Source organism: Coturnix japonica, chromosome Z (assembly GCF_054131305.1).
Source record: "Coturnix japonica strain WE chromosome Z, WE-NBRP24, whole genome shotgun sequence".
NCBI lineage: Eukaryota > Metazoa > Chordata > Aves > Galliformes > Phasianidae > Coturnix > Coturnix japonica.
In genome coordinates this window covers 51,505,018-51,531,227 of record NC_140702.1, presented here as the reverse complement: position 1 = coordinate 51,531,227, position 26,210 = coordinate 51,505,018, and the positions used below count along the sequence as shown (strand labels likewise).

Sequence of the window (26,210 nt, the reverse complement as noted above, 5' to 3'; positions counted from 1 at the left end):
TCATGAAGTCTTCCCCCATGAAAAGCCTTCCCAAAGTGTACTGTAAGGACAAGTTTAACTGCATTTTGCTTTATGAAAGTGCTGATAAGTTCTCTCATTACCATCTGGGATGTTACTTTAATTACCCCCTTTTAAATGAAATTTAGGAACCAAGCCGGTTTAATTAAGTAACATTTATTTTACATAAAACAATCTCCAAGGAATATTTTTAAAAAATCTAAATACTGATTTTATTGCATTTATTTTCTTACAAAAAAAAAGACAGACAGGCACAATTTATGTATTCAAATACTTCAAACTGAACAGCTGTTTACCGTTCAGATACCCCCATGCCACTCAAAAGGATGTGAATGTAGAAAATGTCATTTTACACAAGGCAGTAGTGCATTTTATTTAGTAGGAATGAATCAAAATATATTTTTTTCCTTAGCAAAACATTACTGTCACTTTATAATTACCTATAAAAATTTTTGAATTGCACAATAAGTTTTCTTTCAATTGACAACTGCCAGAAAATAGGCTTAGTATGTAACTAAATATTTGTGCAAGCTATCCCCTAAAAACAAATTAGGATTTCTTTTGGTAAAAACTTAAATGTCTAATACAAACTATATTATATATCTGAGGTCATGTTTTTAATAGGAAAAGGCATATATATTCAACTAAATTCAATTTCTGTCTACTTAATATCCACAAGAGCTGAGTGTCCTAAACAATATTTTGATTGGAAAGTACCAACACCAATGAGATCTGGAAGTGTTTAAAATATACTATCTCCTATTCTTCTGCTCTACTATCAATGATGCAAAGGCACTGTGTACATTCCTCTGAATATTTGGTGTTTTAGTTTTTTGTTTTTTGTATTTTTTTTAAGTCAAAATCCAATGACAAATTTCAAATGTTTAAAAGCAAGAAACAAAATACTGAGTAGACTTCCCACTGACTGACAGATGTAGTCCATGATATCCGAAGACACTCATTTTCCATAGAACTTCTTATTCAACAGGAATATAAGCAAATTAACATTCACTTTAGCTTTGTCAAACATTTTCATTACAGCCACACCTTCATACTGCATCTGAAGCAAATCCTGTAATCATAAATAAAATTATTATCCTTTGCTTGAATCCATACCTCACAATAACCAGATTGAGTCTGTTTCATCACATAATAACCATCTTAAGCTCCTGGCCCCTCACAATTTCAACAATTATAAGCAACTGCTAGGTAGGTATGCAAAACACTGCATGTTCTCTAGATCCCTAATCACAGGCCATTAGTAGCAGCAAACTAAAAGAAAGATTGTTTCCCATGTGTTTTATTTCTTCATGCTTTTACTCCTTCCACTGAAGTGATATGGCATTTGGTGTGATGCATTCAGTGGTCACCCTAGCATATACATTATTTCTACTCCAAACCTAGCATTCTACATAAGTTACATAATTATTCCCCACTTGACCTCTTTTTGACCAGTCTGTTGATCAAACAGTTCATGGACATATTGAAGTCTGAAATTCTTTCTATTTAGAGCAAATGCAACCTGGAGCTATAGAGCACAGTGAGAAAATCAGAACTCTACCTGGAAATGAAGCTGCACTTTTTCCATCTCAACACCAAGAAATTTTGCTTTGATTTCAAAGTCACCCACTTCTTCTCCAGGTGTGATATCAAACATCACATTCTTAAACCTTAAATCAAAACATAAGCATAATTGAGTATGTACAATATGCAGTTTCAAAATACTTCAGAATATGTCAAGAGGAAAATCTGCAGAATAAAGAAAATAAATTCACCAGAAGCATCAATGTGTAAGAACAGCTTTATCTCCCCCTCCAAGCAGCAGCAAGACCAGGCACTGGAGGACTGTCAGAACTGCTATCTTAAACTTTGCTCATCTGTCACTTTGCCATTAGTTGAGCAGTAAGGTGTGAGAAACCACACTGCAAATTAAATGATGAAGATGAAAATAATTCTAATGAAAGCCAGACTCTTTAAGGAGATGTGGATTAGAAAATGCTTGTACCACACTTACTGGTTGGTTTGGAGATCTTCGATTTCTAGGATAACACCCTTTTCATGCAGCCTAGCAGCAGTGTACTTTAATGATGCCTGCTTCAGTTTCTTGCTGCCCTTCACTTCCTCTTTTCCATCTAGTTTAATTGACCTCCTTGAATTTCTAGGAGAGAAGAAGAAAAATGGCTTATGATTAATCTACCAGTACAAATTTTTGTATTTTATATTTCAGCTACTCTTCTAGCTTTGTTCATTGCTATTAATGAATTAAAGTAATATTCAAACCAAGTCTGAGAATTCAGGGGAGTTTTATACGCTTTGCAAGTAGTCAAAATGTTTCTCATAATGCTTTTGAAAGAACATTTGCTAGCGCTTATTTGAACTTCATTGTGAAATGCAAACCCAATCTAAAAGAGTCCACAGCCATCACTTAAAAACAGCAGTTTGGAAGCATACAGTAATGGGCATTGAATAGAATTGGCCATTAAAGTTAAGTTTTGGATCTCTGAGGTATGTACTGGGAAAACTTCCACTTCTGTCTATCTGTTGGAAAGAAAACTTTTACCTGCCCTCCTTCCTTATAGAATGTGTAGAAATATTAAGAGACAAGAAGAAACTACTCACTTTCTTGTTAAGTTGTCTAAACAAGTTTTTATATAGGTGTTGTAGTAATTAATTTGTTCTTCATAAAATGCTGTCTTGGAGTTAAGTGCATTCAAAGTCTGCTGGAGTTTCACCAGTTCAGCTTTTCGGTGGTGTCTGTATCTCCTTTGATTCCGGATATCCTTAAATAGAGGATTCAGTTTTGTTATGTAGTAGGATTATTAACTTGATATTTAGAAAAAGTTTGCTAGTATTGAGCACTATAGTTTATGTGACCAAACAGAAGATAACCACATTGCTACTCTGGTTTGCCACTGATGGAAAATCACGTAACTTTCCACTTCTGGGTAAATCAAGCTATTAGAAAATAGTTGGAAGGGAGATGAGATGGATGGCTCTGAGCTCTCTGTAGTACTGCAATGCAGGATTACAGTGCTGCCTCAAAACCCAACAGAGCCATTGGAGCTTCCAGCTGGAAAGCTAGCTTTGCAAATATTGTCACTATGGCCCATGCCAAACACCAGCTTTGTCTCTTCTGTGTGCAAGCCTGTATCTGCTTGCTCATGGTGACTGGGGGTAGCTGAAGCTAAGTGAATGCAAGCTGTGGTGTCTTTAACTCTGCAACCATTCCCAAGGTACTACACTAACAGTCTGGAGCATCCAAATAAGAATCAAATCTCAGTTTGCTGATGATCTAAATGAAAGATAGTACTCTATTGCATAACTACCAGAACTGCAAAATGTGCAGCTGCAGCAATTGTTATCCAGACCTGATTATCTCTTAATATTTCTGTCTAGATTGGGTTGAACCTAGATGCACAGAATCAATCCATATGCAAGGAGCACATTCAATTTACCTTAGCAATCTCATTTATAATTTCTTGGTACTTTGTTGCTGAAGAGACTAATCCCGCTTGTTCCAAAGTCCGGAGGTTTCTCTGTATTTTCCTTTTCTTTTGTTCTATTGGTAGCTGCCCATCTTCAAAAATAGACTGACTGCGCTTCATTTTCTCTGGAGTTTTGGAATCTAAAATGGCACGTTTTTCCACAAGTTTTGAGTGCTCAGATTCCTGGGCAAAAACAAATCCAGAACAGTTACTTTCCAATTCAGTGTAACAGTTAAATACCCAGATGCAATGAGTTCTCAGTAGAGATTACTAAGGATTGAGGTTTGGTCTTTGTTCCTCTGTTCTTACCAAGTGGTTTGTACATGCTCACCTTACAATCCATATCAGAAGCAACTAATCATATAAACACAAATTTCAATTAATTCAAGCACATTTGAAATCAGCTAGAAGATTCAGTGGCTGAGTTGTATGACAACTCACACGCACACACTGAGGTAAGCTAAGATTTGCACACTCAGAATCAGTATCTCCAGGGGACATTTTCAGTTGGGAGCTCTTCCCACTCAGTTCCTCCTCAGCTGATAGCAGCAGTTCCCAGGCCTGTGTTTGCTTATGTTGCTTAAGCAAATATACTGGACAGCAGAGAACTTAGGATTCCAAAGTTCACAAGAGAAAATAAGAAATAGCAGAGGGATACACCTCAGGCTATTTGATAATAATATAGCATAAAAAAGAAGAGGCCATGTTTACAAAACATTTAAAGAATTACAAAAGCTACTGTTGCTGTATTAGATTAAAAAAACCCCAAACAATTAAATCTTGCTATGTTCCCCCAAAGCTGTTACCATACACAGACTGAAAGACTATTTGAATTCTTGCATTTAAAATACTCCAGAGCTAAGTAGTTAAAAAATGGACAACGATTTCTTTATTATAGGAATATATGACAGGAAAAGCTGTCAAAAATCTCTTATGTCTTTCAAATAGCTAAACAAAATAACTTTCTTCCCTATTCAGATACAACACATCACTCACCTGTTGTGCAGTGGCTGTTGTTTCTAATATTTCTGAGAGTGTATCCCCTGGCTGTGTTCGTATCATATCCACAATAAGTCTTTTGGTCCTTTTAAAAAGGATACATGGATATCAGAAAACAGTTGTCAAAGGATCATCACTGCATTCAATTTATTAAACAGTAAAGCTAGCAAGCATGCCCTTTATACTTGGTAATGCTTAGTTTCTTGTATTTCAGGCTTTCCACTGAGAACTGAATATCTGACTTATGCACAGTCAAGAAGAGAAATAAGTACATACTATTCTCTCTTTCACTTTAGAAAACACTTCACCAGTTAGCACAGCAAAACAGCAGCCTATGTGAGTAGTTTAATTATGATCGTGACATAAGAGGAGGAAGAAATGTCATATTTCTGTAGCCTGAACTAGGCAGGTACATTAAGGATCACATTTACTAAATGAAGTGGAAGAGCACTCAGAGATGCTGAACATCTGAAGGAGCTGTGCAGTTGACATAATGCACTGATGCACAGTTTGGATATTTTTCCAGTGACTGCACATAGAGCTTATCCTCACCCAAAGAAGGGAAGCTGTTTCACCCTGATATGTAAACCAGATCTTTTTTTGGTAGAGGCTTATCTATAATACTTTGAGGAAAGTCCTGCCAAAGAACTGTGTTTTTTAGAGGATGCTATTACAAATGAGATACAGCTCACTGTCCTTAGGAGTCAACAGAAACCTGAAGATGCAACTTAGGTTTTTGAGTAAAATATCTAAGCATGACTAGGGCTTCTGTGACAAAACATCAAGTTTACATGGGTAAATGACCATGCTGAAAAAAGGTAGGAGTTTTTTGTTACGTTTGTCAAGACTGGTAGTTCTGACAAGTACGTAATGGGGTAGGACAAAAGATATAATTGCATACAATTGCATACAGTATTACAAAAAAATGCTGACTAGAGTTTGACTCGAGCTTTCATAGAGGGAGCAGCAGGGTGGGAATGACTGACAGCACAGGCAGACCCCAGCCTCACTCCTCCTCTGCCAGGAAGGTAAGTTGCTACACCAGGAAGCTCCTTTGCACCTTGAAGTCTTCTAGACAGTGGTAACTATAAATCACAGATGCCTTAACAAAGCCATTTAAAAATAAATACATTGATATTTCTCTGGTAGGAAGTAGGACTAAGGATGGAAGTAAAGAACGCATTCCATTGTTCAGTTAGCCACAGGATATTAAGTAAGCTAATACTTATTCAGAGCAATTTTAAGTAATTTTGAAGAAGGGGTGCCAATAAATGATAATAAATGCTTTTATTAATAGATTTTGACTTCATGGGCTATCCCAGTACCCATTTCTTATCTGCTGACCAAATAAACACCATTTCCTTTCCCTGCATGAAAGCATGCACTATTCATGCAGAAGTGACAGCCACATCCTGTTACAACAGCTGATGGCAGTAGGTCAGGGAACAAGTTTTCATCTGTGGGGGAGGAGAGGACAGTAATACTGTCCACACATACACATCTAAACAGATTTTCATCTCCAATTTCCTAAGGCTGTGACGTTTCAAAGCAGAATTATTTTAGAATTTCTTGGAGAAGTACTTGCTCTAGTTGGGATAATGGGCCAATCAAAGTCCAAAATAGAAGTGGCAGTAAAGCTTATGGAAAAACAAACATTCTGGAAGAATCAACAGTTTCTCTGACTTATTCAAAAGTCTGAGTATGTCTGAATACAAATTGGCTTTTGAAAATTGAAAAACACATTTAAACAAGGAAGAAACTTACATTATTACTTCTCAAGAACATATACCTGGGAACAAAACTTACTTTATCATCAGGCTTTTGAGGTCCTGATCTTCACCTTCTCGTAACTCGTATTTGCTTGTTAGAGACAATGAAATCTCTGTTTTTGCAAGCTGATTCAGTGTGCTTTCCCTGTTAGGGTCATTGGGATCAACAGACCCTTCCCCTGCAAGGAAACATTTTTCACTTCAAGTTTGCCAACTTTCCCACATGTCAGTGCATCAGACAAAACAACAGCATAGAGAAATCACAATGTTGTCAGAGGTTTCAATAGTATGCCCATTCCTACCATTTGTAGTAGCTCTTTGTTTTTTGAACAAACAAAACCATAAGCCATCTACTAGTAAGCCCACACAGAATATCTTGGAAACGCCTCTAATCCTTCTCTATCTTTGTACTGCTCTGCAAGAGACTCATAATTCTTTTAATGAAGAATACAAAGAATTTAACATCCTTTTGTCCTAATAGATATAACAGTGAAAAACAGCTAACAGGTAACAGCTATTCACTTGGAGGCTGGCATTACCTGTGATGTTACAACTTCTTTCCAAGCAGGAAGGAAAGACAGTTAACATCCTAACACAATTACAGCAATTAAATGTCAGCCACATTTACTCCTTACAACTTTATAACAGATTAGTGTTTTTAAAACTTCACTGTTATCTGGATAATTAAGTCTCAGAATTAAAAATTGCTATTTAAATTCTCTTTTCTTCTGCAGCTAACAATAAATATTAAGGTCAGATTATTAAAAATATCATTTTCTGTCTGCAATTTGAGCATAAGTTAACAATTTTTAGGAGCACTAGCATCATATATAATGTAATTCATCTTTAAGGTCAATACTGAAATTAGAAGCTGTGCATGTAATAGCAGTGCTGTCAAACAGAGCTGGATGCAAAGACTCTGAACAGCACTGCACTTAGTTCCATTACTAGAAGGCTCAGCTATAGCAAATGATGTCACAAGAAGTTTACAGAGTACAATTCTATAGAAAATGAGGAGGCTGGTAACATGAGAGAGATGAGAGTTTGTGTCCCTTGCTAATCCTACCCCAGAGCAATATTAAACATGAAGATGGATAATGGCCTACCAAGGAAAGACTCCACATCAGGAACAGGTCCCAGCCCTTCCAGCAATTCGTTCAGCAGGTCATTTGGCTCAGTGGCAATAGCATCCTGGTGTTCTAATAGTAGCTACAAACAAAAGTAAATGAAGCTATAGACTGAAAAGCATACCTTGTCTTTATACTTGTATACAAATCAGGAGACTATATACTATAATACCAGACCCACTGTGATTGGGATTACTGAGGACCCAAGGTAAGTGGAAAGCAGAGGGAAGGATGCTCAGGTCCAGGCAATAAGTTTAGAATTATTCTTGATGTAAAACAGCTTATTGTGTTCATTCTGCAGGCATTTCCAGTGCTGAATATCACAGCTGAGCACAAAGAAGTTCAAGATATGCCTTCACAGCTAATAAAATATAATAAAGGGCAGTGACACAAGTAAAGCATTTCAGCGTTGCATCCTGAACTGTCTTGTAGAGAGATGAATGCAGGGTCAGTGGCACATGGGAAGATGCCTTACACCTACCCAGGTTTCTAAGTCTTCTAAGTACTGCAAATTATAGTCAGTCAGAAGTTGTTGGTTACCATAACCTCACTGACAACTAAAAACACCAAGCCCAGCATTTCAATCTTACATACAAAACAGTTAAGTGAGAATTATAGTCCTGTAATTTATTTTTTCCCACTCTGAAGTGCAGCAATAGCACAACAGTGTACATAACACTGATTATATTGCGAGAATTACTGAGAAACACTGGTCATACCAGGTCAAACTCCAATGTAAATAATGCTACTCAAGCACAGATTGACAAACACTTTTACAGAACAGATTATTTGGTGCAAAAGTGAGAGATATACAGAGAGGTGCAAAACAAAGCTGGCAAATCCAACAGATCCCTCATTTCAGCTACATCCCATGCAGCTGTGCAACCAAAACAAACATTAAGCAAGCATCACCAGAGATGACAGAGGGCAGATTCAAAAACTTTGTTTTTTAAGCTGAATGACGTATGACAAAAGAAGGGATGTTTATTCATCTCCTGTTACTCAAACTAATTTTTGAGCTGCAGTATAGAAAGTTGAATTTTTACAGGAAAGGGATAGTGTAGGAAGATGAAAGCCCATAGGAAGTTTGGTGGAAGAGGTGGCACGGCTCATCTCTGCTGGAGTTACTTCAGTAAGAGAAAGTGTAGTACTCAGACTCGATTGCTTCCTGTAGGCATACAGCTGTGCACAGTGGTCATGTTTGATGTCATCGATCTCCTTAATGTTCCCTGTTTATTGTCCACTAAATTATTTCACACTTTGTATTTTGTGAAAAAATATAAAATAGTATAGCAATAATTAATCCCTTATGGTTCCATGGACACAGTAGAGACAGAACAGCTTTACCAGAAGAAGTCAATACCTTAACAAGATTAAAAAAAAAAAATACCCACAAAGACAAACCACCAAAGATGTTTTTTGCAATCCAGGCTATTAATTTCCAGTTGAATTAAGTCAACTTGCACTCTGGTGCACAGGAACCGTTCTGTTTTTTTCTGTAGTCTTTCAAACAAAGTTATGGGGAGGTTCTCCGTGGTTCTCTACTGTGACTTTCCATCTCCCTCTTTTTTGTTTGTTTGGTTTTTTAAGCTAAAAAATAAATAATGCTACCTCACCAGCTTAACAAAGTACCATGTGGCAGACATTAAACTTACACCCTAATGAGTCATACTACAGACTGCAGTTAATCTGTTCTTTACCCGGCATAAAGAACTGACAGGAAGCCACAGCTTCTGCCCATTCTCAATCAGACATTTGCATCTGCTTCCAGCCCAACAAATGACGTATGAGCCGTAAAATGCACTGAGTTTTCATTTTCCCAGAGGAACAGTAACTTCTTCAAATTAGGCTCACTGTCTTAACCAAGATGAGGAAGTGTATTAATAAATACAGGCTAGCCATGCCATAGAAACAAAAATGTTCCCCACATCATACAACATTACATTTTCATCGTCATTCAAGATAATTTGTGGAAGCAGTCTTCTAGGAAAAGGAAAATCTAAGACTTAATTCCATACTGTTTCAGGGAGCAAAGAAATTATTTCAAAAGGGAGAAGAACAGACTTTACTCCTTCCCCAGAGACAGTCTGCCAGCATTATTTGTAGTCTATACAGTTCAGATCTCTTGATAAGTGTATTCACTTACCGAATGGGTATTGATAATTTCTTCTATAGAGATATATATGACGGGTTTGCTGAGGGTCACCATATCAGAGTATTCATCGATGTTGAATTTCTCCTCTGGTTCAGGAACATCACACGCTGCCTGAAAAAAGTTCCTAAGAAAAAAAAATAATGAGATTAATAACTGAGAACAATAAATAGTTGTTTCCCTTCCTTAACTAGGCTGTATAAAAACAACAATTAAGTCTTCAACATGTATTATATTTCTCTTCTAATCTACAGTCAACACTTTGTGTTGATGTAGAAATATGTCATCCCTGACAGATTCTTTCAACCACTAATGACAATTTCCTCTACAACTGTTGAAATGTTATTTTCAATGTTAGATTTTCATCCTTACTCAGCAAGGAATGATAAACTGGCATTTTAAAAATGTCTATATAGAGGTCTGAATTTAGTTCTTTAAAGGTTATGTCTTAAGTTCCCACAGAAATAACTTCTATTTGAATTGAAGAGCCCAGGAGACTCAATTTTTTAACAAGTTTGCTTCATTAGAAGAGAGATTCTTCCTCTTGTAGTAATCAAAGGGGCAACTCGCATACATTATCTCCCTCATTAACTTTTGTTATTCTTGCTATACTTTCTATCCTATTTTTCATGTTTATGACATGCTCTTAAATAGCATCTTCCATAAATAGAAGCACTAAGCTGCATAAATACCTTTGTGTTCATGGCTGGTTTCCCTCTCCAGGAAAGCTATCGTACATATAACAGTACATTTGCTTTCATTAAAGGTGGATGGTAAAAAACAGATGTTACAAAAATGGTCTTGTCACAAGACAGAAGAATACTGCAAGATAATAATAGCAGCCACCCCAAAAGATGGGTCATGATATGTGGCCCTGAGTGTAACAAAACAGTTTCCTATGACTGTACAAAGATGAAAGAATAAAATTTCTTCACAAAAATGGCAAGAACAACAAATAGAAAAAGCTACTCTTTCATCTTAAGTCTTTTTGCCAAAAAAAACTTTCAGCTCTGGCTGAGGAACACACTGTTTCTGTATTTGCAGCAATCTTACTGCAACCAAATCAGCAGAGCTGATGAGTAGTCCATGTAATACTCAAATAGAAATACACCATGCTACTACTACTACTCCAACTTCTGCAGTGATAAATTCTCTCAATTTTAACTTCGAGCCTGGCAGAACAATGTATTTTTATTTATTTATCTAAGAATTCACATGAGCTAGTTAGTCTGCCATACTCATTCTAGAAGAGTGTTCTTACTGTAGCACTGTACAGCTGTTTGTGAGAGCTTTCCATACCTGAACTTCTGGTATGTCTGTGAGAGATAAGTGTTCATAGATGACAGATGTTCACTCTCTCCTTCAAAGAGTTTGTTAGAAGCAGCGTGCTGAAGGACTTTTGCCACACAACCCAGATTCCTTCTCTGGTCAGGGTGTATCTGTCCCCCAGCAGTCATATCAATTATATCAAAACCATCAGGAGCAACAATGGCAGGGTTCATGTAACGATAGTAAAGGAGGTTTCCAACAATCTAAGAAGATCAAGAGAACTTTGCTTTACATACAATAATTACTTTTCACAAAACTTTAGAAGTAATTTTTAACTTGGAACACATGAACTGGTGGTAGAGAATGATGAGAAAAGACTCCTGGGATGCATATGTTACCTACACAGCCAACTGGCAAGGGTCTGTGGTGTTTTATATGATGCAGTCACAGTAATGGGCACTAAGCCATTACAGAACAATTGAAAAACAAGCATGCATACTTCCATACTAAACCAATCACTTTCTTGTGCAACCTCTTCCCAAAATATTAAGCAGCTACATAAAGATACCAGAATAATCAGAAATAGAACTGCTTGATTTCAATTAGAATATTTCTATTAAAGACAACCATCTGGTTTTGATTGTCAGCAACCTACCAGACATGCTTCAAAGTCTTCTAATTCATATTCCAACTAGTGCCAGAAACCAAAGCTATTTATAGTTTGTTATTTTTAAACACTGGCTAAAAGAATGAGTAAAACACACAGTTTAAAATGGCTCTCAGATGTCTATTTAACTATTATGGATGAGAAAAACTAAATGCTCATTTCACCACAGATTTTTCCAACACTTCAACAAGCATCCAAATAACACTCAACACAAAAGGTCTAGTTCATGAAAGTACTAAAAGCCGTATAACCATAGGAATGGAATCAATCTTTTGTACTAACAACTGCTCAAAGATCAATTATGAGTCCTTAAGTTCAGTTCTTCCATTCATTGGATTTAGCCAACAGGAAAAAAAACATAACCGTATTCCAAACTTTTGATCTTCTTTGTATTTGAAAACTCTGCCTTTCTGACAGGACTTTGGTAGGTCCATCTCCATAGGTTCATTCTCTGGGGTGCTACAATCAGCTATACTTAATTGGCAAGTTATCCCTTGTTTCTAATACCTTTAAAGAGACTAGAGATCAGATTTCCCAAAACTGTACTCTATAGCAATCTTGCAATGGTTTGTATCACACAGATGCCTATTCCACATCACTCCTGGATGTAGAAACAGGCAGAACTTTTCTTTCTGCAGTTAGCCTCAGGTTATGTGTAGTCACCTGCAGAACCTCCAGCTTACATAGCATTCACAGATGGGTGCCTTATGTTCATTTTCTACTTACTTCCTAAGCTGAGCAATATTTTAACCTGTACTGCTGAAGTGACAGTTGGAATTACTTGAGAAATGCTGCCTACAAGTTTCCAGAGCACTGCTAGAGTACAGAAGCTGAATTAAATTTTTAGCTGAGGAATCTGAAGTATTCAAAATGGGCACTAAGAATTTTATTTATGAAGACACTTCCTTTTGGAAAGATAACAGGAAAGGCCCCTTAAAATGAATACCTTGCAATTTCAGAACAATTTAATTAAACAATAATAAAAGCAAAATTGAAAATTCTGTTCATTGAAATGCAAGTAGCTCTAATTTAAGTTTCCAGTCTCTCAACTGGCTGTTGGCTCATTAAATGAGTTCCCTGAGGCCCTCTAGAGAGGCAGCATGACAATGACAGCCTAGGGGTGGTCACTATGCCAGTAGTGTGCTCTTCACTCACACTTCTCATCCTAAGCCTCATTTTCACTTATATAACCATCTTAAATGAGTGTAATTGAATGAAAAGATCTAGAGATAATTTGTTTTGAAAGCTCTTCTTCTGTCTTTAAGTTACAAGCTTTTTTTTCTTGTTTATGACTTTAAATTTGCTAAGTCCAGGTAGGGGGAAAAATAAATAAAAATCAAGACCACAGTGTTCTTTTCATGAAAGGATTGCTGGTGGGGTACAAAACAAAAAAGATAAGTCACAAATTCCAACCTGCTAAGAGGTATTATTGAGTTGGCAATCCAAAACAGTTTGAGCACTGTCACTAGGAATTGCTAAGGACCCAGATTAAGAAAGCTAGGTTGTAGCATCAGAATTCCCTTCTCTTCCACTTCCCCTTCACAACCCAAGTAATACAAGATTCCTTAAACAAAGATTGGTGCTCTCAGTTCCTTTTGAATGATATTAAAAATCCCCTTTGGCATTAAAAGAACATGCTGTTGGCAGTTTACCCTTGGAAATCTACCTTTAGTAGTTCATCTTCTGTTGCATCTGGGAATTTCTCATGGAGTGAGCTCTTCAGAACTTTGGCTATATATCTCATTCCATAACTAAACATGGAGTGGAACAGATGAAAAGTTAAAAAAATGAAAAGACTTTCATGAAACACACAAATCATATTAGTAACCCCAAGTTATTGACTCTTTCTTCAGCCACTTACAACACAAAATGAGACAACGATGGAACATACAAGACGTTTCAAGACATTCCTAAGGACAAAGCAGAGCTGAAGTGGAGAAACCACTCCCTCTACTGGGAATGTCATTTGAGAAGCACATATCAAGCCACGTAATTGGAAAGTATCACCATTGGTGAACTCTGTATGAAGCTTCACTGCTCACATGAACAGAAGCTTGGAGAGACCTTGCTCAGCACTTACGGCATCATATTGAGAGATGAGAATATAGATGTGAGAACTTTGTCAGTTACAGTCCGCAAACTCTGAATTGATGATTCCAGTTTATTGACAACTTCCGTGTGCGTTAATGCTTGCTCTGTGGTAACATCATATGGCAATTTACTGTGAAACAGACATTAAACCATGCTAAATATATTTGAGAATGAACATTTTTCTTTTTACTTCATAGGGACCATCAGTGAGAACACAAAAAAGAGGCATGACAAATACAGCTGAAGTTTACAAAGCAACAAACATTTCAGGTGCTTTAGCTTTTTTTATAGGGAGAATTTAATTTGGGTGGAAGTGAACATGACATCATCTGCCTTCCCCCTAAAGGGATTTTGTAAGTCCCAATCTATAGTTCCTTAGAAGGACAAAGAAGGACAGGATATTGCTATTAAATTACAGTAACGCCTGGGGAAATCTATTATGGTATGGTAAACTACACGCAAAGATGAAACACATGACCAGAAAAGCGATCTTTTTGTTGTTCAGATCAGCTTAAAGTACGGTATTATAAGCACTTCTTCCCAAGAAAACTTCTCATTTTGCTTCCAATAGAGGCAGGAAAGAAGTATGAATATAAGCACCATATGCCAGAGAAGGAAAGAGGGAACTGAACTGAGGAACCTCTCAGTTATTCAAGAGATGGTATGATATATTTATCTTCCCCACTCACCTGGCCTCACCAGTCTGCATTTCTAGCTGGTTTACCCATGACTTGTACACATCCACAGGACTAGTGTTAATTATGAGGGATTTATCCTCCATGATCTCTTTCACCACTGGTGCCAGGAGCTGGCGCAGAGTGTTCTGGCCACGAGCACCTCTGTTGAAGCTGACAACCATCTTAATAACAGTAGGGTTTCCAGTGACAATGTCCTGTATCTGGTCTACCTTGGAGCTGTATCAACAACAGAACAGTTCTTAGATTTTATGTACGCAGTCATCTCTGCCATCTATGTTTGCATGCTGAAACATTTATGCTGTCTTCTTCATATAATTTTGTCTTACAGAACAATCTAACCAGTTATTCTGTGAATGCTAATATGAGTTAATGCATCAGCCTAGAATAGAGCATAGTAAGTGACCAGTAAAATATCTATTCTGAACCAAAATAACTGTGAAATACAAGGTTTCATTTTCTACTCACCAATTCTGCATTTTCAGAAAATGCATTTACTTTCCTCACCCTTAATCTCCCAAGAACAAGAACCATAGCATTTACTTTTCCAAGTGACTGTACAAAATATTCTCAATCATAGAAATATATATATATTTTTTTAAACTGGAAATACCTTAAGTTAAGAAACGAGTAATTGTTTTGAAAACAAATTTCTCCATTTACATATATACATGGTTTCACATCAACTGAAAAATTTAACCAAATTATTATCATTATTCATGTATGACAAATGTATTGAACTGTTTGTAAGGTAACTGAAATTTTGTAGTGAAAGCACATACTTTATCTCCTCTTCTAAAGCAGTTTTAAAGAGTTTGAGAAGCAGATATTCTTCTCGTTGGTTGGATGCGTAGTTGTAGAGAGTGAAGATGACTGTATCCATAAATTTGGTTGATTTGTTCTGAGGCATCTGGAAAATCAGCTTCGCCAGGTATGTGGGATTAGTCTACGAAAAACAAACAAATTATCTGAACAACATTTTCCAAGACAAACCACCACCCCCACAGAGGCAATCTGTCCTGGAAGGTTTCATCTTCTAGAAAACCTTAAGTGAGATTAACAAAAAAAGAACACAAAAATAAGTATATTACATATACTGTACATATACAGCTTCCCTTTTACCACATGCAACAAAGGGTAAAAGTAGTATTAATGCATATGGACTAAAAGATATATAAAAGAAATTGTTTCTTTGGTTTCAGTATGACCTAGTTATTCACAAACCAAACAGCATTATGTATTGCACAGGCAAGGATTTTCTTAGTTACAGGAAATACTAGAAGATGGAGACAGTGTTTTACAGCGGTCTATATACTACCATCAATTGGAAATCTTTCTGCGTTCTTTACTTTTGTAAACAGTAGAATAAAGTAAGCAGCACTCATGTTTTTCTTTAGCAAATTTCTGTAATGTTAATTTCTACCTTGACTTACCTGTAAAAGGTAGAATAAATGTTGATAAGCCTCCAGTTTTTTCCTTCTCTCTTTACTCAAGCCTTTAATACCCTGTTTGTCAACCATAACCATCTCTTCTAGCTGATTTTTGCTCTTTTTATTAAGCTTCTTACTATGTAGTACCACATCCTGTAGACAATGAGATCAGAAATTTAGACAATATATTCACCAAAAAAGCAAAAAGATAAACATTTTTCCAACTACTTTAAAGATTACAAAGTAATCTTACTACAAGGTAATTTATTGGGAACTTAGTGTATTTTGATACTGTATTCGGACATCTTTACCTTGCCACCAGTATAGCTATGCAACAGTGACTGAATCATAATCCCACTTAAAGACTCATTCATCCTTTAATTAATGAGCAAGATCTCAAATATGATCAGAAGACTGTTCCACTCTACCACAAAAAAAAGGCTTAAAATCTGCCAAGCAATTACCAACCAAGAGTGACATTCAGTAGCAGATATACTGCTTGAGACAACAAAGCAACACAAGCTATTTTGACAAGGTTACTTAAGACAAGCAAAGGAAGCTTTCCTTTTCCAATTTTAACTAATTGTGAGTGATCAAGCATTGGTATAGGTTGCCCAGAGTTTAAGGAGTCTCTCTCCTTGGAGATGCTCAGAAGACATCTGGACAGCAACCTGTGCAACCTGCTCCAGGTGCCCCACTTGAGGTTACTTCCATCATCACATGTCTTCTAACTCTTTAATCCCAAACTCCTTGAACACACAGAAGTAGCCAGTACATGCTGCTGGGATGCCAAAGGAACCTGAACACAGCCTGCTGACCTGAAGAGTGATTCTGTTTTTCACCAGCAGTCCAATCTTTATATCCATTAAATTCAAGTCCTTCTCCAGCTGTTGATTGGATCGAATCTTCGTAACTACTTCTTCCCTTAATCTTGTTACTTCTAGTTCTTCTTGAAAATCTAAGTCACTTTGGTCCAAGAGGTAGGCAAATTTGCGCAGGACAGGCAAGGGTGGATTTTCAGCACCAACTATAGTTGAAATAAACAGGCTTGTTAGTTAGCAATAGTAAACACTGAAAAACTGAGGAAACTGATCATTGTGAAGGAAATCTGAGCTGCAGAACAGAAAGTTACACCATTTAGAGCAAGAACTGAATATGTGTCATACTACATAAATGCAGCTTTCTAAAACAGTTTCCCATACTTCTTCACAAGCAGGTGCAAGTAGTTATAACGCAGTTGTTTTTCACCTATAATAAGAAGTCCTGGATGGAAGTGTTTTAAAAACTTATTGACAGTCACATACTTCTTCCCAAATGTCCACTAATTAAGTGTTACCACTTACTTAGTGTTCTGTAATCCTCCCTGGCTTTGTTTGCTCTGAGAAATGCTTGTATCTTCACAATTTCTTTATTCTGGAAGGGACAAAAATCAAGAAAAAGAATCAAGTTAGGACACATTCCTATTCAGAAACTTATTGCAGAGCTGGTGGTCTCATTACTGTGCTTCTCAGAAACACTCATGCTGTCATATTACCCCCATTTTATTTCTCCATGTTCAAAATGAAGAAAAAGGACTTACATGATCCTTGAAGTACTGCAGCCTATTTCTGTAAGCTCTCCTTGCTAGCCACATTTTGACCCACGACTGAATCTGAAAATTAAATTACAACTTAAGAGACACTGCAGAAGTGATTTGTATGTAATCGAGTGCATGCATTTTAAACTTGTTTCTGACAGTCTTCTGCTGTAGGTACTGTTCTCAGAAGTTTGGGGCCTTAGGTGATTGCAGCATTAGGCTCCTGCAATTCAGTGGCCAAATTGAAGGGCTTAAAATAAAATAGCAAGCTGAATCTGAGGCTCTAGGAACATGCCTAGCATTATCTATGCCCACCTCAGATTCCCAGCACTAGAGCACCAACTAAAGGGATGAAGCATACTCAGATCCAGAGGCTCAGTGGAATCTTACCTTGACAACAGCAGCAACATTGCTTTGAAGCACCTTTAGTCTGTCAACATAGCTTTTTCTTTGTTTGAATCCTTTCCAGAAAGCCTATAAGCAAGAGACCATTAATACTAATAGGAGACAAGCATTTATTCAAGTTTGCGTACATACACACCAAAATCACTAACAAAAAAGCGCTTCATACAGAAAAACTGCCACTGTACTAACAAGTTAATTAGCCTACAAGTAAGCTTGCTTGTATTTTTATGGCACCCTGACACATTGTTCTTTTCATGGCCTCTTTCCTAAGTCTCTGGACTTCCTAAGTCACTCAGTATCATCACCCTGTAACATGGACAAACACCTCTGAGCTCCCTCATTTGGCTCACTTTGGTGATTCAAAGGCAAATAATACGGCTGCTCTCAACTTTATCTTTTGTCTATACCCAACCTTTGATTTCATTCTTGTCTTCTACTCCTTGGCATTTCATAAGCTATTTCTCTTTTAATGCCATGAAAGACAGTCATACAATAACTTCATTTACCTTAACTTCTCCATACTTTTTTCATGGACCCTAAATTCCTCAAGCATCAGTGCATTCCTTTACTGAGACCGTGCACCATGCAGAAAAGTTAAAGCAATCCAGAAAACAGGAATTGGCATTAAATATAATAATTCATTAAGTTACTGTAGATACCAAAACAATCAGTTGTACATTTCTTTGTAACCTTGCAAGGGGTGTCTGGTTGATTGTTTTTCAGGAGTTAAATAAATTGTTTCTAACAAGAGGTGGGCTTTCCTAGTTTATATAGCCAGCATGCATGTATTTGTCAGTGTTTAAACTCTTGACACACAGAAAAGTTTCCTTTACGCTTCTTTTGGAGAGCCAAGATGTCCAAGTAACACTGCCAGAGACCAAGAATACAGAATCACAGAATGACCTGCGTTGGAAGGGACATCAAGGTTTATTAATCTCCAACCCCACTGCCACAGGAAGGGCCACAAACCTCCCAAATTAATACTAGACCAGGCTGCCCAGGGCCCCATCCAACCCAGCCATGAACACCTCCAGGGATGGGGCATCCACAGCCTTTCTGGGTAGCCTGTGCCAGCACCTCACTACTCTCATAGTAAAGATCTTCCCCCTGATATAACCTAAATCTTCCCTCCTTCAACTTAAAAAAAATTTCCCCTTTTCCTGCTGTTATCTGCCCTTTCAAAGACTTGACTCTCCTCCTGTTTACAGGCCCCTTTTAGATACTGGAAGCTACAACTAGGTCACCCTACAGCCTTCTCTTCTCCAGGCTGAACAAGCCCAGCTCCCTCAGCCTGTCTTCATAGGGGAGGTGCTCCAGCCCTCTGATTATCATCGTGGCCCTCTTCTGGACCCTCTCCAACAGCTCTCTTTCTTGCACTGGGGGCTCCAGACCTGGCCACTCCCTACCCAGTTATAACTTCATTGAGCACAGGCGAACAGCTTACAAGTTTGGATAGCATAGAAAGGAATGCATTTCTCAAGCCAAGCTTTGCCAGAGGAATTTTTGCATAGATACTCAGTGAAGCTCCTGATTTTGTCCTGTGTATAGCTAGGTATACCGCACAAGATTTGAGCACCTCAGAATAAAGCCAGGGCTATGTGTTTAAAGTTTTTCCATTGAAGCAGTTTAGACAGCAGGTGGGTACGATCTACTCTTTGAAAACTGGAGGTTTGCTACTTAGAAGCATGGACACTCCAACTAGGATGGGAATGCATGAGCAGAAGGCTATCGCTGATAAGGAAAATAGATTGAGTCAATACTATCAGTAGTGATCAGCCACTTAACTTGTCACATGCACAAAGTTACCCAAGCTAGATCACTTTCTTGTTCCAGTACAATACCTGTATTTTGATAGCAGATGGTTCCTGGTTTCGAAGGAATGCTTTTCTGTCCTGAAAATTCCTTCTGACTAAGAATCCCCTTGCTTGGGCTTGCAGCTGAACAATCAGACTTTCATTAGCAAGCCACAACTGCTTCCGATTGTAGTCTGCTGTAACTTGCCCAACAATGTTCTGTTAAGCAATCACAGAAAAAGGTCATTTAAAAGGAGGTAAGCAAGAAAACCTTGTCAAAGCCAAAACCATTCTGAAATCTGGTCTGTGTTCTCTTTGTCTGTATGGCTTACAGAATCATAGAATCAGAATTGCTCAGACTGAAAAAGACATTCAAGATCAAGTCCAACCAAAACCTAACCATAGTACCCTAACTCTAACAACCCTCTGCTAAATCATGTCCCTGAGCACCACATCCAAATGGGTTTTAAACACACACTCAACCACCTCCCTGGAGGTGTTTATCACATACGATTCCACCCAGCTTTCAAGATGGTCAAGACATTCAAGATGGTCATGCACAGCTGTCACACCATAAAATGAAGAGTACTTTGGTAAGTTCATCCATTCAAATCAGTGGCCATGGAACTGTGTTCTGAAATGAATATTGGCTTCAACATGTGGAAAATGGTAGTGGCAATATTGGGATATCTCACAGTTTGCAAGAAGGGGCTCCCACAAATGTTCACACACGAACATAAAGAATACTGTATGCATCTTTGCCAGGACCTACTGTAGGCTGAAGGTGGCAGTTTCTTGGACTGTCTAATTATAAGCAGTGGTGTTACCACTGTGAGTCAGAGTCAATATAGCAATTCATGGAGTGGTAACATGAATTTCCCACTGAAGAAAAGGCTAAAGATGCAGCCCTCAGCAGGTAAAGTGATGTGCACTGTTGTTTGGAATAGGAAAGATGTGGTCCTTCTAGATTTTCTGGAACACAGACAAACGATCAATTTCAACCAATACATCACAGTGCTGACAAAGCTGAAGGCTCGAACTTGAAGAGTCAAGCCAGAGAAGACAACCGTGCTTTTGCAACACAACAAAACCAGCCTCTGTGCCAGTTTGAAGATGGTGGAGCACACTGCCATGCTTGGCTGGGTTATGTTACCACTCCAACCATATGGTCCAGATTTGGCATCCTCTGACTTTTCTTGGCCCAAAGAGATGGAAGATGGACTTCAGGGGCAACATTTTCCTAACAGTGATGCAGTCATAGCAGCTATTAAACAGTGGTTCATCTCTAACGTTTCAGATTTTTTTTATTTTTATTTTTAAGAAGCATGGCATGCAGGTTCTTATTCACTGCTGGCAAACATGCTTAGCTAATGATGGTGATTGTGTTGAAGTTCTTTTGTAGTTGAGAATTTTCATCACCAAACAGTATTACTGTGCTCCTTGTATCTGTTGTAGTTTCCACAGAAATCAATAGTAGGCATTACTTTCAGAGCAACCTATGCACTTTGCTAGTATTGCAGGAGACAGCAGTCACACTCATCTTTGACTGAAGATGTTGCTGTTGTCAGAAGCAGATACTGCACTAAAATGATCTACAGTCTCACCCAGCACAGCCTATTCCCTTGATACTGCCACGTCTTGTTGCCTGTCCCTCGAGTATGCCTTGCTAACTCGCAATCAAAGTAAACATTTTAGCCACCTACCTGGATTTCTTCACCAGTTAACCAGGACGATTTTGGTACAACTCCTTCAGGGACAGCACAGGTACCTTCCTCAGTTTCCACATTGTAATAGTAACTATACATATTTTTCAGTAGGAGTTTAATCCACGGGCTTTCATTAGAATCTGAAAGCAATACATGCTGTTATCAGATATGCCCCATTACACTGATAATTTACAGCTTTCCGTACCCACTCCTCTCTGTACATTTTGCTACAGAGCCATTTTACATTCAAAGTCACTAGATAAAGATGTTTCAAATAACCTCATTACATGGAACAGCATCATTATTTTAGAACAAAGTATCTGTGAGGTTTGTACAAAACCACTGTTGACTTCACTATCTTGGCACATTTTGTTTTTGAGCTTAATGCTGAAGCAACATATGCCATGTCTCCCATAACCTCCCAGAAAAAATGCAGACTGCTTCTAAGAAAACATTTTTGCCATCTTCTGGCCAGACACTTATTGACAAGTGAGCTCCCACCACAGATATCCTGTGTACACATCACTGCCTTTGATAAACCAGGCTGCATCCTGAAAAGCAGGAAAAACCTCATTTCCTCATGGACAAAAGGCCCCAAAGTACAGCTGATAAGGTCAATTGTGCAAAAAGCCATCTGCAAACTCATGTTGCAGATACCTGTTTCTCTGTTAAACTACACTGTCCATAATTGGACTATGGACACTCCAGCAGAGCCTGATCTTTTACAGTAGCCCTTAAGGCTGGAGCATGCAGTCTAACACTTTCCCTTGTCCGCTGACAAAATCAGATAGTAATGTGATTTTCTGATGGGGTGGACTACTGACAAAGAGAATATTCTCTGAATTCTCTCAAAGGTTAGCTTGATTTTAGCTAGACTCTAAGTTGTAACTAGACTTATTCCCCCAGCACACATTGTGCTCCGGATGACACATATAACAGTTCACCATCATGTTAAAAGTACTCTGGCAAGTACAGCATTTCTCAATGCATGTCAAAAATTAGCAGCCAACCCCCATTCATTTACAGTTATTTTATGTCTATTATGTCAGTTTCCCAGTTGCCTCAGTGACAGGGAAATACCAAACTGTCCTACTCAGGACAATTTTTACCATCTTTAGTTTTCAGCTTTTGGGCTTCCGAGAGGTTCTTGAAATAAGTTTCAGCACATTCTGAAACAACTCGTAAACCAAACTTGGACTGCAGCGTCATCAGGATTGGCTGTGAATCACCTTTCTCCAAGCACTTGTTAATCATTGAAATCCCAGCAGCCACTAGGGAAAAACAACAACAGAAAATTGTTTTATACATTACACACCCACAGTTCTATCCTCTAGCAACTCTGATACAATAGACTTCTATGCTGGTACAGACAGCCAGCATGCCACGTGCAGTGCTTCACCTTTCTACTGCCTCTATCATGCTTATAGGGAAGAGTATTACAGAGAACAGTTTTCCAGCAGGCGGGAATGCTGCCACAGTGTGACTGAGAGCAGTGAGGGCAGAGCTGCTGCCCATCCAGCAGAACAGCAGCTGACATCAGGACAAGGTCTGAGAGGTGCTCCTCACCCAGCCTGCCCAGCAGGCACCAGATCACTCAGGATCCTGACAGAGATGCAGGGGATCATTGTGTTATAATGATTCGATTCTGCCAGGCAAAACTGGAATAAATTCCAATTGTTTTGAGCAAAGTTTTGCAATATTGCAGCGGCACCATAGTCAGAATCCTGAAGCAAGTGTTCCTTATCCTTCAGACTGGAAGCTGGTCCCACACTGATGCAGCAAGCTCATGCTGTTGACTTTGTCAGTGATGCTGCTCTTGCTCTCAGGGCACACAAAAGCAATGCTGTGAGACATGTTCTAACTTTCAAGTACACTAAGTTACCCATATGATTCAATTCAGGGTTTCCCAAGCATCCTTTTCTTTGTGCAAGCCCTACCACCACCAGAGAAAGTGAAACTTCTACTCCTGACAACTCATAGCAGCACACAACACTTTGAAAGGCCTTACACACTACAGGTGTATGTGGTACTGCTTAGAAAATACTCCTCTGACCTTAAACAGTATTCCTTTACATCTAAGCTCAAGGTGCATACATTGAGGAATAAGTAAACAGCTGGAATGCCATATATTATACATCAGTTAAGTGGATGCAGCGCACTCTGCCCTCCACACTGAAGCACCAAACACTTTACTTTCTGTGTTCCTGAGCTAAGATAAAAAGGGTTCACACCCCCAAAAAAGGTCTCCCTCTCATTGCTTGACCTATGTATGTTTTTCCACCTAGAACTGACAAAATGTGCTCAGTGGCAGATGTAAGACTCAGCTTACATGCAGGAGGCACTCTGTGGGACTGAGCAAGAAGGACAGCATCTCAGCAAAAAACAGTTTACCTTGGTGGTTGGTTTGACTGAAGTGGAATGATTATACTCAGCTTCGTCTGGACAGAAACAGATCCGCCTCCACAGAACGTGGAAGCCAGCTGAGAAACAAATGAATATACAACACCACACCACTACCATCTGGACCTCCACCAAATGACATCCTGCTATGTTTTTGTGCTTCAAAAGAACAGTCCTATGCCAAACACATGCTTCCCCCAGAAGGCTGTAGTAAGTCATGCCCAGCCATGCTATGACGGTGCCCAGGCATATGCTATCAGCAGTGAGGAATTAGGGAAGCAGTACATTAACAGCAGCAATACATGCTGCTGGCCAAGGTGGCTCAGCCATAGTCATATATGTTCCCATCATCCTTCTCAGCTCTGGTCACCAGGAACTGAATATTTTTGTTTTTTGTTTGGAGGTGCTGGAAAACGCAAAAGTACATGCAACCCAGCTTAACATTATTTCTGCAGATCCCCTGTTACCTAACTTTTTCTCATCTTCTAACTAATCATGCCTTTATTTTAGCAGGAAAGCATAAGGAAAGAACAGTGTGGAAAAAATATCAATTCAATAGAAATGAACAGTTAACTCTGCTGCAGCTGCTCTGATTAAGGCCCACTTAGTTTTGTAGCATTACAAGTTATTTGAGCCTTAGCCATCATAATCAGTCAGTGCAGTGACCTGCTCTTCCAGCAGGTCAGCACAGCAAAGAGCGCTTCTGCACCCATCCTTTCTTCAAGCAGCAAATACACACAAAGATGCAGCTGCCTGCTGTGATAAGCCTGAACTCTCAATGGGGCCAAAGATCAGCTCCCTTCTATAGCACAACTTTTCCAAGACATGCACTACTTCAACAGACAGCCCCTTCCCCTTCAAAGCTGAAGGTCTGCGCTGATATCTCTTCCTGAAAGCTGTCATGCTACACAGATAATATTCAGCCAGCCTCATTTGGACTCCTCTTGGGCAAGGACTTGGACAAGGGAGAAATGATTTGAGACATTAAGTAAGATGATGCAAACTGCACAGCAAACACCACAAGGAATTAGGAAGTGTTTTACTGAACAGGTCTTCCTAAACAAAGATACAATCTTCTACTGGCAGGATGGTTCATAAAGGCTTAATACTAAAGTATTAAATGCTTATTTAAAGCACTGCAATAACTCAGGGAGTGTTCAGAACTTCTCCAGTGTCAGCACTCTTTTTTATGTGATTGCTGTTGCCATTATTGCAGAAATCTCAAAAAACCCTTAGTCCAGAGTAAAACAAAAACAAGACTTACACTGCCTTCACATCTGTTCACAAGTTTGTAGGGGCAGGGGTAGGAGTTGTTTGCCTTTCAAAAACAGCTTCTCAGAGATAGTTAAAAATAAAAGTTCATTTCCAAGTATCGACTGAGTTGAGCTTTCTAAGTTTAGACTATGTGAACAGAACATGCAGACTTCCCAAAACAGGATGCATTTGTCACAGCAAGTATCAGGTTCTGTGCCGTGGGGAAATCTCAGTTTTTAGTTTCAAAATCCTAGAGCACTTCTGACGAATGTGCTATTCAGACACTGCTTCATTTCAGCCTGGAAGGCAGAGCACAGGATTCTAGTACTTCTTTCCAACATGGACTTGTTAAAACAGTTCTACTGATCATACTAGATTACCAAAAGTTATGTATTTACCATGAAAACTGGCATGGATTACACACAGGAAAACTTCACTGCAACAACTGGTAGCTGAGCCATGGCTATTATTTGCAATATCACATGGCACTGATATACAGATAATGCCACACCGATTTCTGTATGCAATTTATGTGATCTATTCGTAATGTTCTTACAGCAGTAGACACAAACAGGCATGTTTTCAAGTCATTCTTTAGCTCACATCTGTTTATATGCTATGCATTTCCTTCCCTTCCTTGTGCCCAGATGTTTCCTCAAGCTTTCTCACGCCTCTGGGTAGCATTGAAAGGAACCTTCTTTTGTGGAAAAAGTGGGTATCAACTCTACCAAAGACCCTGCATCAGACCCTGTCCCAGCAAACACAATCCAGATGCTTTTATTAGATGTGTAACTGATGTTAAGTGTCCTCAGTACATCTTACTGCTTGAATTAGGACAGCGGATCAAAAATAGTAACATTACATTACATTGCCTGTTTCTATAGCAGATAGGAGGTTCAATGCTGTAATAGCTGGCCATGCTTGCTTTGTTCCACCCACAACTTTCAAAGCACTAATACTGACACAGCCTGCCTGCCTAAAAGTAAACAAATGACAGCACTGCATTAATAAAGGCTGAATACAGCAGATGTACTTAACATCTCGGGGTGCAAAAGAAGGTGGTGCAGTCTCATTCCATCTCCCACTGGATCCAATTCAAGCAGGAGGTGGCCCAGCCCTGAATCGCAAGCTTGAAACTTCATCAGATCTATGCCAGCCCAAAGTAATTATGCACTACAGCTACTTTACCAAAATTAGTTATATTATACTTGCAGAAGGCATTCAGTTCATCTTGTATACAATGCGCTGACAGAATGCACCTCAACATTTTTTCCTACACATTTCCTCCTTTTCAGAGACTGGAAGAACATACGCAACTCCAAAAAGCCTGAGTGCTCTTTTTTATTCCTTTTAGATACTTGTTAGGTATTTTAA

At 38.6% G+C, this 26,210-nt stretch overlaps 1 protein-coding gene across 6 annotated transcripts in view; it reads right to left on the bottom strand.

Moving 5' to 3' along the window:
- Positions 1 to 158: 158 nt before the first annotated feature.
- The window catches only part of IQGAP2 (IQ motif containing GTPase activating protein 2), a 114,871-nt gene continuing 88,819 nt past the window's right edge, over positions 159 to 26,210 (bottom strand). For all 6 annotated transcript variants that reach the window (XM_015848845.3, XM_015848847.3, XM_015848846.3 and 3 more), the window contains 22 exons: positions 22,292 to 22,453; positions 21,180 to 21,322; positions 19,525 to 19,695; positions 17,669 to 17,752; positions 17,282 to 17,353; positions 17,046 to 17,115; positions 16,521 to 16,729; positions 15,706 to 15,855; positions 15,055 to 15,218; positions 14,267 to 14,491; positions 13,567 to 13,707; positions 13,153 to 13,237; positions 10,850 to 11,082; positions 9,545 to 9,677; positions 7,378 to 7,480; positions 6,309 to 6,450; positions 4,500 to 4,587; positions 3,474 to 3,686; positions 2,638 to 2,798; positions 2,033 to 2,176; positions 1,580 to 1,688; positions 159 to 1,090 (listed from right to left, as the gene is read on the bottom strand). In XM_015848845.3, the coding sequence (XP_015704331.2) occupies positions 977 to 1,090; positions 1,580 to 1,688; positions 2,033 to 2,176; positions 2,638 to 2,798; positions 3,474 to 3,686; positions 4,500 to 4,587; positions 6,309 to 6,450; positions 7,378 to 7,480; positions 9,545 to 9,677; positions 10,850 to 11,082; positions 13,153 to 13,237; positions 13,567 to 13,707; positions 14,267 to 14,491; positions 15,055 to 15,218; positions 15,706 to 15,855; positions 16,521 to 16,729; positions 17,046 to 17,115; positions 17,282 to 17,353; positions 17,669 to 17,752; positions 19,525 to 19,695; positions 21,180 to 21,322; positions 22,292 to 22,453 (3,116 nt within the window). In that variant the 3' untranslated portion in view covers positions 159 to 976. The remainder of the gene's footprint in view (positions 1,091 to 1,579; positions 1,689 to 2,032; positions 2,177 to 2,637; positions 2,799 to 3,473; positions 3,687 to 4,499; positions 4,588 to 6,308; positions 6,451 to 7,377; positions 7,481 to 9,544; positions 9,678 to 10,849; positions 11,083 to 13,152; positions 13,238 to 13,566; positions 13,708 to 14,266; positions 14,492 to 15,054; positions 15,219 to 15,705; positions 15,856 to 16,520; positions 16,730 to 17,045; positions 17,116 to 17,281; positions 17,354 to 17,668; positions 17,753 to 19,524; positions 19,696 to 21,179; positions 21,323 to 22,291; positions 22,454 to 26,210) is intronic.